Source organism: Trichechus manatus, unplaced genomic scaffold (genome assembly GCF_000243295.1).
Source record: "Trichechus manatus latirostris isolate Lorelei unplaced genomic scaffold, TriManLat1.0 scaffold00086, whole genome shotgun sequence".
In the NCBI taxonomy this organism is placed as follows: Eukaryota; Metazoa; Chordata; class Mammalia; order Sirenia; family Trichechidae; genus Trichechus; species Trichechus manatus.
The window spans coordinates 8,465,157-8,479,910 of NW_004444022.1; the positions used below are offsets into that span (position 1 = coordinate 8,465,157).

Genomic DNA, 14,754 nt, shown 5'->3' on the forward strand with positions numbered 1-14,754 from the left:
TACTCACCAAGGTAGAATGTAGAGCATTGTCTTTATAAGCTGTGTCATGCCAATTGAGCTAGATGTTCCCCGAGACCATGGTCCCAGAGCCCTCCGCCCAGCAGTTCAGTCCCTCAGGGAGTTTGGATGTGTCTATGGGGATGAGTACTAATTTTCATCACTTTTTTAAAAAACTCATTTTTTTATATTAGGGTATGTCCCCTGAATCAATAACTACAATAAACATGATCACAAGAGTAATTAAAGCTTGACTACTTACCTCTTCTTCAATAGCAAATAATTTAACAATATTTTTGTGATTGAGTTTTTTTAACACTTCAAATTCTCTCATTTGAACATCCACTGGTCGGAGGAAGCTTATATTATTAAATACTTTGATAGCAAATAAATCACCAGTTTTCTAAAATAAGAGAGAGAGAAATGTTTTATTTATATTTATTTACATATAATGTTGTAAAGATTAAAAAGGTACCATTAGAACTAGCTATAGCAATTTATTCATCTTATAGAACACGCTGCATTACTTTTAAGTATAGATAATTTATAGTAGGGTTTCTGACTTTTTTAAAGCTAAAATAAATCAACTGCTCAATATTTCTTTAAAATTGTACATTTTAAAATACAGAAAAGGCTATTTTTTTAATATTACAAAGCAAGCTTGCATTAGGATACATGAGTGGTAAAGATAGCCACTTACTCAAAAGATAAGAGCTCTAACACTACCAAACCTGAAATTACATTTTGGATAAGAAACAGAAAGTGAAACTCGTAAGGGTAACTCCAAGGCCTAACAATTTTAAATTAATCCAAACAGGAACATAGAGATTGAAAACAATATTCTATGTAGGAAATTTAAAAAATTTTTTTCTTAATGAAACTCAAAGTAATGCATTTAGGATTTTCTTTACCCCTAGCTGTGACAATGCATGTGTGTATCTGTGTTTCAGTATAAGCTGGAGAGTAACGTTAAACTAGACTTCCTAGCTGGATTACACCACTCCTTCCCTGGGTAGCTTTCTGCAACTTCACCTAGTTGACTAGGGAAGACTGTTTATTCACAGACCATCCCTAGAGGATAAAGAGATTTCCTTTTCTCTACTAATGTACTCGCAGCACTCCCACTCTTACATCCCAATGGTTTACGGAAGTAGAGCACACACAGAATGATAATGCGCAGCTGTAGTTGGTAGGGAATCTTACAGATACAAAATATATGCTTAAATTTCAGGTAAACATTACATTTTCGTATTTTCATATTAACTTTACTTTAAAACTCTCTTCTAGACCCTCCCACTTTCTTCTAAATACTCCAGTCAGCAAGTCTCTCCCCGGTCTAGATTCTTTGAGTTTAGCCTTACTTCTTCCATTAATCCAAGGCTGAACTTCCCTGGAGCTGGTGGAAAGGTCCTTTTTTCTCTTTGAGCCTGGGCTTCAAGCACCACCTACCTAAAAAGATATCATGGCTCTCTGTCTGTCAGGACCTCTGTGTTGTTCCTGCTTTGGAGCCCTCTCTATAGCTTTCCACACAGATTTACCACTTACAGCCATCATCTTCCCTCACCCCAGAATTGCATCATCTTTTTCTTAAGACTATTTAACTACCTCACAATCCTACCCCTCAAGATCACTATTTGGAAGCTAGTATCTGTTTGATTGATCCTTGGGTGGTAAAATGGTTAAGTACTCAACTACTTACTAAAAAGTCGGTGGTTTGAACGCACCCAGAGGTGGTTCTATTTCCAAAAGGTCATAGCCTTGAAAACTCTATGGAACCGTTCTACTCTGTCACATAGGGTCATCATGAGTTGGAATCAACTCAAACGTAACAATAATCTGTGTAATTACCCCATCACAAATATACATGGAAGAAGAGCCACTGAATATTTTCAGACAATATGAAAATAGAATAATGTAACTATAGCTCAATTACACTATTACACTATTACTGTATTCATTCAGTCAGTGTAGGGAGCGCTGGTGGTGGAGCGGTTAAGTGCTCAGCTACTAACCGAAAGGTTGGCAGTTTGAGCCCACCAGCCACTACGTGGGAGAAAGATGTGGCAGTCTACTTCTGTAAAGATTACAGCCTTGGAAAACTTACGGGGCAGTTCTAAATTGACTTGACAGCAATGGGTTTTAATTATACTGCCAAATCTATACTGTTATGGATTGAACTGTGTCCCCAAAATATATGTGTTGGAATTCTAACCCTTACACCTATGGATGTAATCCCATTTGAGAATAGGGTTTTCTTTGTTATGTTAATGAGGCCATATCAGTATAGAGTGTCTTAAACTCACTTTTGAGATCTAAAAAGAGCAAATTAAAAAAACCCGTTGCCATTGAGTTGGTTCCAATTCATACCAACCCTGTAGGACAAAGCAGAACTGCTCCCTAGGGTTTCCAAGGAGCGGCTGGTGTATTCAAACTGCCAGCCTTTTGGTTAGCAGCTGCAGCACTTAACCATCGCGTCATCAGGGCTTCAAAAAAAAAAGAGCAGATTAGGCAAAGAGAGTAAGCAAGGAAAAATGGGAGAAATATAGATGCCATGTGGAGATTTCCAGGGAATGCAGAGAAAAACACTAGAGAAGCTGAGACAAGGATTTTCCCCCAGGGTGGACAGAGCAAGCCTTCCCCTAGACCCAGTGCCCTGAATTCAGGCTTCTAGCCTCCTAAACCATGAGAAAATAAATTTCTAATGTTTAAAACTATGCTTGTGGTATTTCTGTTACAGCAACACTAAGAAACTAAGACATACATATACCATCCCACAGAGAGATTTTCACTGAGGGTGCGGTTATGCTGTTGTTAGGTACCACTGAGTTGGTCCCGACTCACAGCGACCCTATGTACAACAGAATGAAACACTGCCCGGCCTTGCGCCATCCTCAGTCTTTGCTATGCTTGAGCCCATTGTTGCAGCTGCTGTGTCAATCCATCTCGTCAAGGGTCTTCCTCTTTTTCGATGACCCTCCCCTTTACCAAGCATGATGTCCTTCTCCAAGGACTGGTCCCTCCTGATAACATGTCCAAATTAAGTGAGACAAAGTCTCACCATCCTCGCTTCTAAGAAGCATTTTGGCTGTACTTCTTCCAAGACAGATTTGTTTGTTCTTCTGGTAGTCCACGGTATATTCAATATTATTGAGAGTACTTATTTCAGACTCAGTCCAAAATTATGAGAATCCTCACAGAGGGACAAGCAGGGAAAATAACACAATGTTGTAATGTACTCTTGAAATCTAGGCCAGTTTTTTCCAAAGTTTTGTAGTCTAAATCATACCTGTGAGATCACTGAGATATATGTGGGTGTCATGGTTTGAATTATGTTCCTCAAAAAATGTGTATATCAATCTGGCTGGGCCATGATTCCCAGAATTGTGTGGCTGGGCTCCATTTTGTGATTGTAATTTTATGTTAAAGAGGATTAGGGTGGGATTGTAACACCACCCTTACCCAGGTCACATTCCTGATCCAATGTAAAGGGAGTTTCCCTGGGGTGTGGCCTGCAGCACCTTTTATCTCTCAAGAGGTAAAAGGAAAGGGAAGCAAGCAGAGAGCTGGGGACCTCATACCATCAAGAAAGCAGTGCTGGGAGCAGAGCGTGCCCTTTGGACTGGGGTCCCTGCGCAGAGAAGCTCCTAGTCCGGGGGAATACTGAAGAGAAGAAGGCCGACAGAGAGAAAAAGCCTTCCCCTGGAGGTGATGCCCTGAATTTGGACTTTTAGCCTACTTCAACTGTGAGGAAGTAAACTTCTCTTCATTAAAACCATCCACTTGTGGTGTTTCTGTTACAGCAGCACTACATGACTAAGATAGTGGGAATGTGCCATTTTCCTTTTACTCACCTGCCCAGTCATTTATCATTCACAGTCCCCAAGTCAAAGCATATACCAATCATATTTAGAGATCTATGTGTTAGAATCAACTTGATGGCACCCAACAACATGTGCTCATGTATAAACACGTGCAGATCAACATATCCTTCCTACAATTTTCTCTCCTTTAACTTCACCATGGTTATCACACATATATACAACCACCCACACATACTAGTAGCTAAAAGTAAATTAATGGAAGAGGTATAGGTGGTATACTCTGAATAATAAATAGTAAGCTTAAGGACCTGATCATTCTAAGCAATAGCATAAAAAGGTTTAACTAATACGGTTTAAAATCCTTAAGCTGTTATTAAGGGGAAGCAGCATGTTTGGGGTATAATCTTAAACCCTTGAAATTGATGTCACTGAGAACAAACATAGTTTTTCAAAACACATACTGTTAGGGACCAAATACTAAGCTGGCCTCAGCAATCTTATAAGCCAGTTCTTATGTCTCTCAAATCCTTAGAGATTTTCAAGCTATACTGGATAAAGTACATCTGTTTCCTTTGAAAAAGAACTTCAGGTTGTTTTAGGGTAGTCTAATTTGTCCTCATTCATTCACTTATTCCTACTTTCAACAAGCATTTTCAGACTGTCTACTATTGTCAGGTACTGTACTTACAGGGACGACACTAAGCATCTAAGTAAGAAAACAGGACCAGAATATGTGAAATATCTACCAGTGCCAGGCACTTAAATCTCTATCCTTATTGACTACATATCATCCTATCAGTATCCAAACCACAATACTTCTAATGCTATCTTGCTACTAAACCTGAAACTTTTTGCAGGCAGGGACTGCGCATTAGTTGCAGTTATATTCACCTAGCCCACCACAGTGCCTGACATGTACCCATTGCTGTTGATTTTGATTCATAGCAACCCTATAGGACAGAGAAGAACTGCTCCGTAGGGTTTCCAAGGAGCAGCTGGTGGATTCAAACCGCTGACCTTGGTTAGCGGCCATATCCCTTAGCCAGTGTGCCACCAGGGCTCTGCCTGACATATACCAGGTGCTTCTTAAAATTTACTAAATTTATTTGGTCACAGACAGACAGACCATGAGATGTGTCCTTAGTGCTAAATTCTGTGCCACCACCCGTTTTTCTCTTCTTCTTGGCACACTGTGTAAAACAAAAACAGTGTCTAGGGCAGGAATATCCAAGTCTGATCACAATTAACTCGAGCAAGGACCCCAAGCCTGTGGACAATTCTAGAATCAGAGGGCAAACAGCTAAAAGCTGTCCCCGTGGCACTTCTTGTTTATTCTCTCTGAGCCAGAGAGGCTGTTTATAGTCATATTCTCTCCCCGTGAGGAAACAGCCCCTCCCATGAATGCTTATCTCATTATCACTGACAAAATCGACTGGTAATCTCAAGGCTACAGGAAATATGAACTCCTCCTCCCTACTAAAATATCTAGAGCCCCTGTTCCTGAAAATAGGAATTTAAAAGGAGCCCTGGTGGTGCAGTGGTTAAGCAGTCAGCTGTTAACCAAAAGGTCAGCAGTTGAAATCCACCAGCTGCTCCTTGGAAACCATATGGGGCAGTTCTACTCTGTCCTATAGGGTCACTATGAATCAGAATCGACTTGATGGCAACAGGTTTTTAAACATCACTGAGCTCAAAATAAATTCATAGTGCTGAAAAATTAGCAGATGATTGTTTGCAATATAAAAGATTTTTTTTAATTCCCTTATTTTTCCAGCTCCCTTCCCAGAATAGAAACTTTAATTACCTTTCATTTATTTTAAATTATTTTAATTATCTTTAATTTCATCCTCCAATATCCAATCTGACACAGAATCCATTGGTTCTTGATGTGCCCTAGGATTCACCCTTTCATTTTATTCCCACTTCCATCACCAGGTTCTTATTACCTCATACCTGGATATAGGTTTTTACTCGGTCTCCTTGCTGATAATCTCATTTTATCCCAATCTGTCTTGTAGGATGCTGTTTTAGTGGGGCATGCACCTTTCAGAGCATATCAGAATCAACAGTGAGTTTCCATTCAAAGTACACATCTGCCTCCCCACCATCTCGCCATGCCCCTACCTCCCCTCCACCCCCAATCACTGCTACACTGAACTTGTTAGTGAGATCTGGGTTGGGGAAAAGGTCAAAGGGCACACCACTAAACTAACCCTCCTTAGTCCCTTTCAACCAACCTCCTGTTTTCCTCCACTCCCCAATACAACCTCTGCTACCATCGGGTAGACATCCTCACTGCCTCTGACACAGCTACACTCAAGCAACCACAAAATCAAGTATTCTCTTTTTGATTTTATAGGAAAATTTTTTCATTTGATTCTTATTTGACAAAATAATAATAATTACCAAGTCCCACATCTTAGTGCAAATGCGCGTCTCAGAAAAATCTGAAACTAAGTCAAAAAGTGTTGCTACAAAATGATAGAAACCTTTATTAAACAAAAATATCAAAATGTGAAGCTATTATTTCTTGACACACCCTCCATTTAGATCTATACACTTCTGAAGGCAGTGTTTCCATCTCACTAACCTTTCCCCAAGGAATTCTGTGCTCTTCGATTTACACCATGTCAAAACGGCAGTTTTAGCATCATCGAGGGATTCAAATCGTGTTCCTTTTAAATGTTCTTTGAGTTTTGAGAACAAAAAAGTCTAAAGGGCCAAGATCAGGCTGCAGGGTGGATGAGGTAAGGTTTCTTAACACCATTCTCATGTGACAGCCCTTGCTGCCCTCAAACAATGAGCAGGTGCACTGTCCTGATGGAAAAAAATTCCTTGGTACAACTTTCCTGGCCTTTCTCTCACCAATGCAATTTTCAATTTTCTGAAACCTTCTTCATAATAAGCCTTGTGATTGTTCTGTGTCCTTCAAGAAAATCTATCAAGATTAACCCTTACGAATCCCAAAAAATTGTTGCCATAACCTTCTGAGCAGTCTTCCCTCACTTGGCTCATCTCTGAGATCTTCCTCACCTTCCTTAAAATGCTTGATCCATCTAAACACTTGTTTTACATGAGGTAGCATTTCCATAAACTTGTTGCAAAGCTTCAGTGATTTCGGATATGTCTACTTAGGTTTTATTAAAAATCTGATATTAGCCCTGATCTCAAAATCATTTTTTTCCATGGCATAAAAAGTATCCCTTTTTTTGAAGGCACCCTAAGACAAGCCTATTACTGAGAGAACTTGTCTGCAGCCATCCACTGATGGCAGAGACATGTTTAAACACATTTTCTTCAGAATAAACTGTGCATGTATGAACTGGAACCCTAGTAGCAATGTTTTTTGACTTAACCTCATACATATACAGTGATAAAAAGCCTCTAAGTTTTTCTTTGTACCAACCTTATGTCTTCCACGAAAGACATTTGCAGTAGCTCCTTGGCCTAAGATATCAGATAAAAGCCACAGATGATTAGAAGTGCTCTGCATCTCTGCTTGGTTAGGTGATCCTCTTGTTACACTGAAAGAAAAGATTTGCACGTATGTCTTAAGGGAATAATACTTTCAAGAAACAAACGTTAGCTATTTTTAATCACAAGTAAGATTATATATTATTTATTGTTCAACTAAAGTGTACAAACAGTCCAATGTAAAAGTCTAAGTTACTAGAAACGCCGAAGGCTAAAATGCTGTGTGGGCTCTGAAAAAAACATTAACTGATGACATTGTTTATATTCAATTTAATTCATTTATCACAAGACTGAAAGAAATATCCATTTTTCTTCCAGTTTTGTCTTTGTCAATGAGAGTGACATTGGCTACTTATTTCCTTCAAACGTTTTGAAAGATTAATCAATGATAAGTTCTATTTTAAAGTGCTTTAAAATAAACAAAAGTAATAATGTAAAATATAACAGAAATATTAAAAACTTACTGTTTCTTTCTAGGGCAGGGCAACACTACTGAAATCAATTGTTGCCACTACACAACATTCCCATAACCTAAAATTTCTTTTGCACAGAGTCTGATAATCATGATGGAAAGGTGCAAAACATATTATTCCTGAAAGGTTACTAACTCTTTAGAAAATAATTTATGGATTATTTTTCCAACCTCCAAGTATATAAATAAGGAGCCCTGGTGGCATAATGGTTAAACTGATCGACTGCTAACCGAAAGGTCGGTGGTTTGAAACCACCAGCAGCTCTGAGGGAGAAAGATGTGGCAGTCTGCTTCTGCAGAGATTTACAGCCTTGGAAATCCTATAGGGTGGCTATGAGTCAGAATCGACTCAATGGCAGTGGGTTTTTTTAAGTATGTAAATATACGCTTATCAAGTGTGTATCACCAAGTCTTAAAAAATAAGCATCAGTCTTAACTTTGCCCTTTAATATTGAAAAGCTTGTATCTGAGCTCCATGTTGGAATAGAAGGTATGAGGTATACCAACATAACATAAACACTAGTCCTGTTACTGTTAGGTGCTGTTGGGTCAGTTCTGACTCATAGCGACCCTATGCACCACAGAACGAAACACTGCCGCGTCCTGCACCATGCTCACAATTGTTGTTATGTGTGAGCCCACTGTTGCAGCCACTGTGTCAATCCATCTCCTTGAGGGTCTTCCTCTTTTTCGCTGACCCTCTACTTTACCAAGAATGATGTCCTTCTCCAGGGACTGATTCCTTCTGACAACATGTCCAAAGCATGTAAAATGTCTTGCTCTCGCCATCCTTACTTCTAAGGAGCATTCTGGTTGTACTTCTTCCAAGACAGATGTGTTTGTTCTTTTGGCAGTCCATAGTATATTCAATATTCTCTGCCAACACCACAATTCAAAGGCATCAATTCTTCTTCAGTCTTCCTTAGTCATTGTCCAGCTTTCACATGTGCATGATGCGACTGAAAACACTATGGCCTGGGTCAGGCATACCTTAGTCCTCAAGGTGACATCTTTGCTTTTCAACACTTTAAAGGGTCTTTTGCAGCAGACTTTCCCAATGCAATGTGTCTTTTGATTTCCTGACTGCTGCTTCCATGGGTGTTGATTATGGATCCAAGTAAAATGAAATCCTTGACAACTTCAATCTTTTCTCTGTTTATCATGATGTTGCTTATGGGTCCAATTGTGAGGATTTTTGTTTTCTTTATCTTGAGGTGTAATCTGTACTGAAGGCTATGGTCTTTGATCTTCATCAGTAAGTGCTTTGAGTCCTCTTCACTTTCAGCAAGCACAGGTTTGTTAATGAGGCTTCCTCCAATCCTGATGTCCCGTTCTTCTTCATACAGTTCAACTTCTCAGATTATCTGCTCAGCACACAGACTAAGTATGGTGAAATGATACAATCCTAAAGTACACCTTTCCTGACCTTAAACCATGCAGTATCCCCTTGTTCTGTTCAAAGGACTGCCTCTTGATCTGTGTACAGGTTCCTCATGAGCACAATTAAGTGTTCTGGAATTCCCATTCTTTGCAATGTTATCCATAATTTGTTACGATCCACACAGTCGAATGCCTTCACATAGTCAATAAAACACAGGTAAACATATTTCTGGTATTCTCTGCTTTCAGCCAGGATTCTGACATCAGTAATGATATCTCTTGTTCCACGTCCTCTTCTGAATCCAGCCTGAATTTCTGGCAGTCCCGTCGACACACTGCTGCAGTTGCTTTTGAATGATCTTCAGCAAAATTTTACTTGCATATGATATTAGCGATATTGTTTGATAATTTCCACAGTCAGCTGGATCACCTTTCTGGGAAGAGGCATAAATATGGATCTCGTCCAGCTGGCTGGCCAGCTAGCTGTCTTCCAAATTTCTTGGCATAGATGAGTGAGCACTTCCAGTTCTGCATCCGTTTGCTGAAACATGTCAATTGATGCTTGTCAATTCCTGGAGACTTGTTTTTCGCCAATGCCTTCAGTGCAGCTTCGACTTCTTCCTTTAGTACCATCAGTTCTTGATCATATGCTACTTCTTGACATGGCTGAGCATCGACCAATTCTTTCTGGTATGATGACTCTGGGTATTCCTTCCAACTTCTTTTGATGCTTCCTGTGTCGTTTAATATTCTCCCCATAGAATCCTTCACTATTGCAACTCAAGGCTTGAATTTTTTCTTCAGTTCTTTCAGCTTGAGAAATGCTGAGCGTGGTCTTCCCTTTTGGTTTTCTATATCCAGCTCTTTGTATATGTCATTACAATACTTTACTTTGTCTTCTAGAGCTGCCCTTTGAAATCTTCTGTTCAGTTCTTTTACTTCATCATTTCTTCCTTTCCCTTTACCTACTCGACGTTCAAGAGCAACTTCCAGAGTATCTGCTGACATCCATTTTGGTCTTTTCTTTCTTTCCTGTCTTTTTAATGACCTCTTGCTTTCGTCATGTATGATGTCCTTGATGTCATTCCACAACTCGTCTGGTCTTTGGTCATTAGTGTTCAACGCGTCAAACCTATTCTTGAGATAGTCTCTAAATTCAGGTGAGATATACTCAAGGTCGTACTTTGGCTCTTGTGGACTTGGTCTAATTTTCTTCAGTTTCAACTTGAACTTGCATATGAGTGATTGTCTGTTCTGCAGTCAGCCCCTGGCCTTGTTCTGACTGATGATATGGAGCTTTTCCATCGTCTCTTTCCACAAATGTAGTCGATTTGATTCCTGTGTGTTCCACCTGGCGAGGTCCATGTCTATAGCCGCCATTTATGTTGGTGAAAAAAGGTATTTGTAATGAAGAAGTCATTGGTCTTGCAAAATTCTAAACACTAGTCCTAGCACCACCTTAAATCTGCTGTAATGTCAGACTGAAACAGATGTTACTATTCCTTTATAGTAAACTAGGACCAAGACAGTATGCAGGACTAGGTATCCAGTAATAAATTGATTAATGACTCCTAATATTCCCAGTAGCATTATGAACATATAGAATAGCCAGGAGTCTAAGTTTCATCAGTCTTTGTTGCAGGGTGGCGGGGGAAACCTCACTGCCATGGAGTACATTCCGACTCATCTTTCTCCCACTGAACGGCTGGCGGGTTCCAACCACCCACCTTTCAGCTAGCAGCCAAACACTTTCGACTAACAGCCAAGCATTTAATCACTGCGCCACCAATCAAATTAAATCCACTGCTGTGGCGTCGATTCCAACTCATACAGACCCTATGGGACAGAACTGCCCCATAGGGTTTCCAAGGCTGTAAATCGTTAGGAAAACCAACTGGCCACATCTTTCTACTGAGGAGGGGCTGGTGGGTTCGAATGGGTTTAATCGCCAATCTTTCAGTTAGCAGCCCAGTCCTTTAACCACTGTGCCACCAGGGTACTACTGCAACACCAAAAAAAAAAAACAAAAAACAAAACTCACTGCTGTCCAGTTGATACCGACTCACAGCACCCCACAGGACAGAGAACTGCCCTGTAAGGTCTTCAAGGAGCAGCTGGTGGATTCAAACTGCCGACCTTTTGGTTAGCTAGCCAGCTCTTAACTACTGTGCCACCAGAGATCCACCTAGGCTCCTTAAATCGTTGGTATACTAAGATATGTTTTTACAATTTTATTAGCTATCTAATTCGGATAAGGAATTTTATATATAGCAATTTATTGGACCCCCCCCCCAAAAAAAAAAAAAACCACTGCCGTCAAGTTGATTCTGACTCATAGTAACCCTATAGGACAGAGTAGAACTGTCCCATAGGGTTTCCAAGGAGCACCTTTTGGTTAGCAGTTAAGCTCTTAACCACTGTGCTACCAGGGCTCCCAAAATTTACTGAAAGTAACTAATAAAAATAAAATTTGCTTTTCACAATAAGGAATATACATTTGTCAGCTACTGCATTCCATTCCAGAAGTATAATGATAAATCTCTCAAATATCTGATGAAATATCTTCCCTAATTAATGGAACTTTGCTCTTTTAAGATAACTGTAAACGGCAAATAGTATTGCTAGGCACCTACGCGCATTTAGTGGGTAATATAAAACAAACGTATCAGCTATCCGCTCTCTCTATGCTGATATTAAACTATGCCTTCACAAGGATCGGGGAAATGTCTTTTGAAATTATCTTCTAATAGCTCCACAATAACAACATGCTGAAACATGACTCAGCACATCCACAAAGTGTTTGCTATATAAATCTTCCCAAATTTTGACAGAGTATAGGCAGGTACTCAACAAGTAAGTTACTGGTTGCGCTATCTTAAATCTACTTCCTCATATAATCCAAACCGAAAGTTACCATGTGTCCAGAAAGAGAAACAGGTTCGGTGACATAGCATATGGACAAAGGTCCAGGATTTCCAAACTCCACCATTATACGACTCATTTGTTAAACGGTTATATATTCGGGGTTCCAGAGTGGAAAAAAGTCAGTCTTTGGTTATGCATCTGACAACTACTTACTGGACAGAACTTGTTTTGAGGTCACCTACTGAAAATACTTAGAAAATGGATTAGAAAAATAAACCCACAAGCCAGGTCGACCGGGGCAAGGAAACACTTGGGAATTTGCATTTTGTCTGTGTACATTAAAAACGTCTTCAGCTTCTAGCTTCCGGTGACTCAAACTCTGCTGTTAACATCACTAAAACCCGAATGAAACGTCTTTCAGTAAATTGCCCGAAAGAGCTACCCATTAAAAAAAAAAAAAAAAAAAAAAGCCAATCGCGTCAATACTCAGAATGAGGTGTAGAAAAGGTCGAGTTTAACTCCAAATGAAACGGGCATCCCATCTCCCGGAGGCAGCCAAGACCCAGACCGGATAACAAACATGTCCTCTCAGTGCCCAGCACCACGGGACCCGGAAAGCCCGAAGCTGCAGGTCAGAGGGCCGGCCATGGGGCTAGGGGTCGAGACGGAGGTGTCAGGGCCTGCGCGACCACTCCATCCCGGCTTCAGGCGCCCCAGACATCCGAAGGCGGTGTCCACCCGGTCCCAGCTCTGACTCAGCATCCCAGTCTCTCACAGCGGGCGGGAGCGCTCCGCACTGGGCCAGGCCAGGTCCCGGCCGCCCCGGCCCCGCGCGGCCCCGGCCCCTCCGCCCGCGCTCGCCCCACTTACCAAGCCCGGTCTTCGCCGCGCCACCGCCAGCGGGCTCCCGCGGCCTCCTCGCGCCCGGGAACACTTCCGGTTTCGCGAGCACTGGCCGAAGGCCACGTGACCGACGGCCGGCGCGCGCGGGTGCGCTTGCGCGTCACCGCCTGGCCACGGCGTCGCCGGGTTGCTGCCGGGAAGGGCAAGGATGTGATGTCTGGAGACCCCATCCGCAGCCTCCGCGCCCCCCCGCCCCCCACCTTATTCTAAGAGTGAAGCCGGGACCCTACACAGTGAACAATGAGTCTCATCCCCACAACTGTAAATGTCTCCCTGTCCGAGCGCCAGAAGACGAGTGTGGGAATACTGGGGAAAATATTGAACATTCTAATAGTCACAGGCAGGCAGTGTTGGACATGTGAGGGCCTGTGTATCACAGGGGACTATCATAGTATAGAGCAACAGATCTGTATTTAAAGACCACTTTGGTTGCAGGGGAGCTAGATAACCGTCTCAAAAATTCAGACGTGAAATTCTTAAATATGTTCACTTAATTCCCTCTTTGTATCTTGGAAAATGGCAATATTAGGGAACTGAAGTACTAAGACTAGATCCTGCAGTATTCTTGCGGCCAAGATCTTAAGTATTTATTCCCTGGAGGGCTCTTTGTTGCCCACTGTCAGCACCCCAGCCTTTCTCAACATGAGAAAGCAGTGACTCCTGCTGAACTAGGGCTAAATTTCTGAGGGCTGGGAAGAAAAAGGGGGCTTCTTCCCAGGTGGGAACTACAGCAACCAATGAAATGGGAGACCATGTCAGAGTGGTTAAGAACAGAGGCTTTTTAATCTAAGGAATCTAGGTTGGAGTCCCAGCTCTCAAGTTCTTAGCGTTCTAAACCTTAGTTTTATCTTATGCAGAATGGAAGTAACAAAAGCCAACTCTAGTGAGTTGTTACCAAGTTACTTTATTACAATTTAAAACAATGTTTAGGTGATGGAATCAAACAACAGATCAACATTCATTGCTTACACGTTGCTGTGTTGTCACCTGCCTTAGTCAGTGAAGACTCATAACGACCCTACGTACAGCACAACACACTGCCTGGTCTTGCACCATCCTCACAATCATTGCTACGCTGAAGCTCATGCAACCACTGTGTGAATCCATCTCCTTGAGGGCCTTCCTCTTTTTTGCTGACCCTCTACTTTTCCAGGGACGGTCCCTCCTGGTAACATGTCCAAAGTAAGTGAGACAAAATCTCGTCATCCTCACTTCTAAGAAGCATTCTGGTTGTACTTCTTCCAAGATAGATTTGCTCATTCTTCTGGCAGTCCATGGTATATTCAATATTCTTTGCCAACACCGTAATTCGAAGGCCATCAATTCTTCTTTGGTTTTCCTTATTCATTGTCCAGCTTTTGCACGCATATGAGGCGACTGAAAATACCATGGCTTGGGTCAGGCGCACCTTAGTCCTCAAAGTGACATCTTTGCTTTTTAATACTTTAAAGGGGTCTTTTGCAGCAGATTTGCCCAATGCAATAAGTTGTTTGCATTTCAGTTTTCCCATAGCTGGTACAAAGAGAGACAACCTGTGAAAGCTCCTCCCTACAGTAAAACTCACAGCTCAAAGTTGTATGGAAGAAAATGTGATTAACTGAGCCAAAGGCCTTGATTTACATGTTTACTACATAATTGGTGATGCACATTAAAATACCACGCAGTATTTTCTTAAAGGTCAAGCCACTTATAAACCAATTTATGTCAGCATTTAAGATTTAAATAAACTGCTTAGGCATGGAATTAAACCGGGCATCATAAAACCTTCGTCAAGTCACACAAATCCTTAAGTCTTTTAGCTTCAATTATCTCACTTTTAACAGGTAAGAATCAACTCTTGAG

The 14,754-nt window shown here is 41.2% G+C and overlaps 1 protein-coding gene across 6 annotated transcripts in view; it reads right to left on the bottom strand.

Moving 5' to 3' along the window:
* TBK1 (TANK binding kinase 1) overlaps positions 1-12,997 on the bottom strand; it is a 61,661-nt gene extending 48,664 nt beyond the window's left edge. Inside the window, exons 1-3 of one of the 6 annotated variants that reach the window (XM_023736110.1) lie at positions 7,225-7,844; positions 5,772-5,861; positions 260-400 (exon numbers count right to left, since the gene is read on the bottom strand). In XM_023736110.1, coding sequence (XP_023591878.1) covers positions 260-331 — 72 coding nt within the window. In that variant the 5' untranslated portion in view covers positions 332-400; positions 5,772-5,861; positions 7,225-7,844. Of the gene's footprint in view, positions 1-259; positions 401-5,771; positions 5,862-6,408; positions 7,120-7,224; positions 7,845-12,058; positions 12,452-12,495; positions 12,666-12,879 lie in introns of those variants that run through there. The other 5 variants (XM_023736111.1, XM_004381550.2, XM_023736107.1 and 2 more) reach the window with 5 other exon arrangements.
* Positions 12,998-14,754: the final 1,757 nt, after the last annotated feature.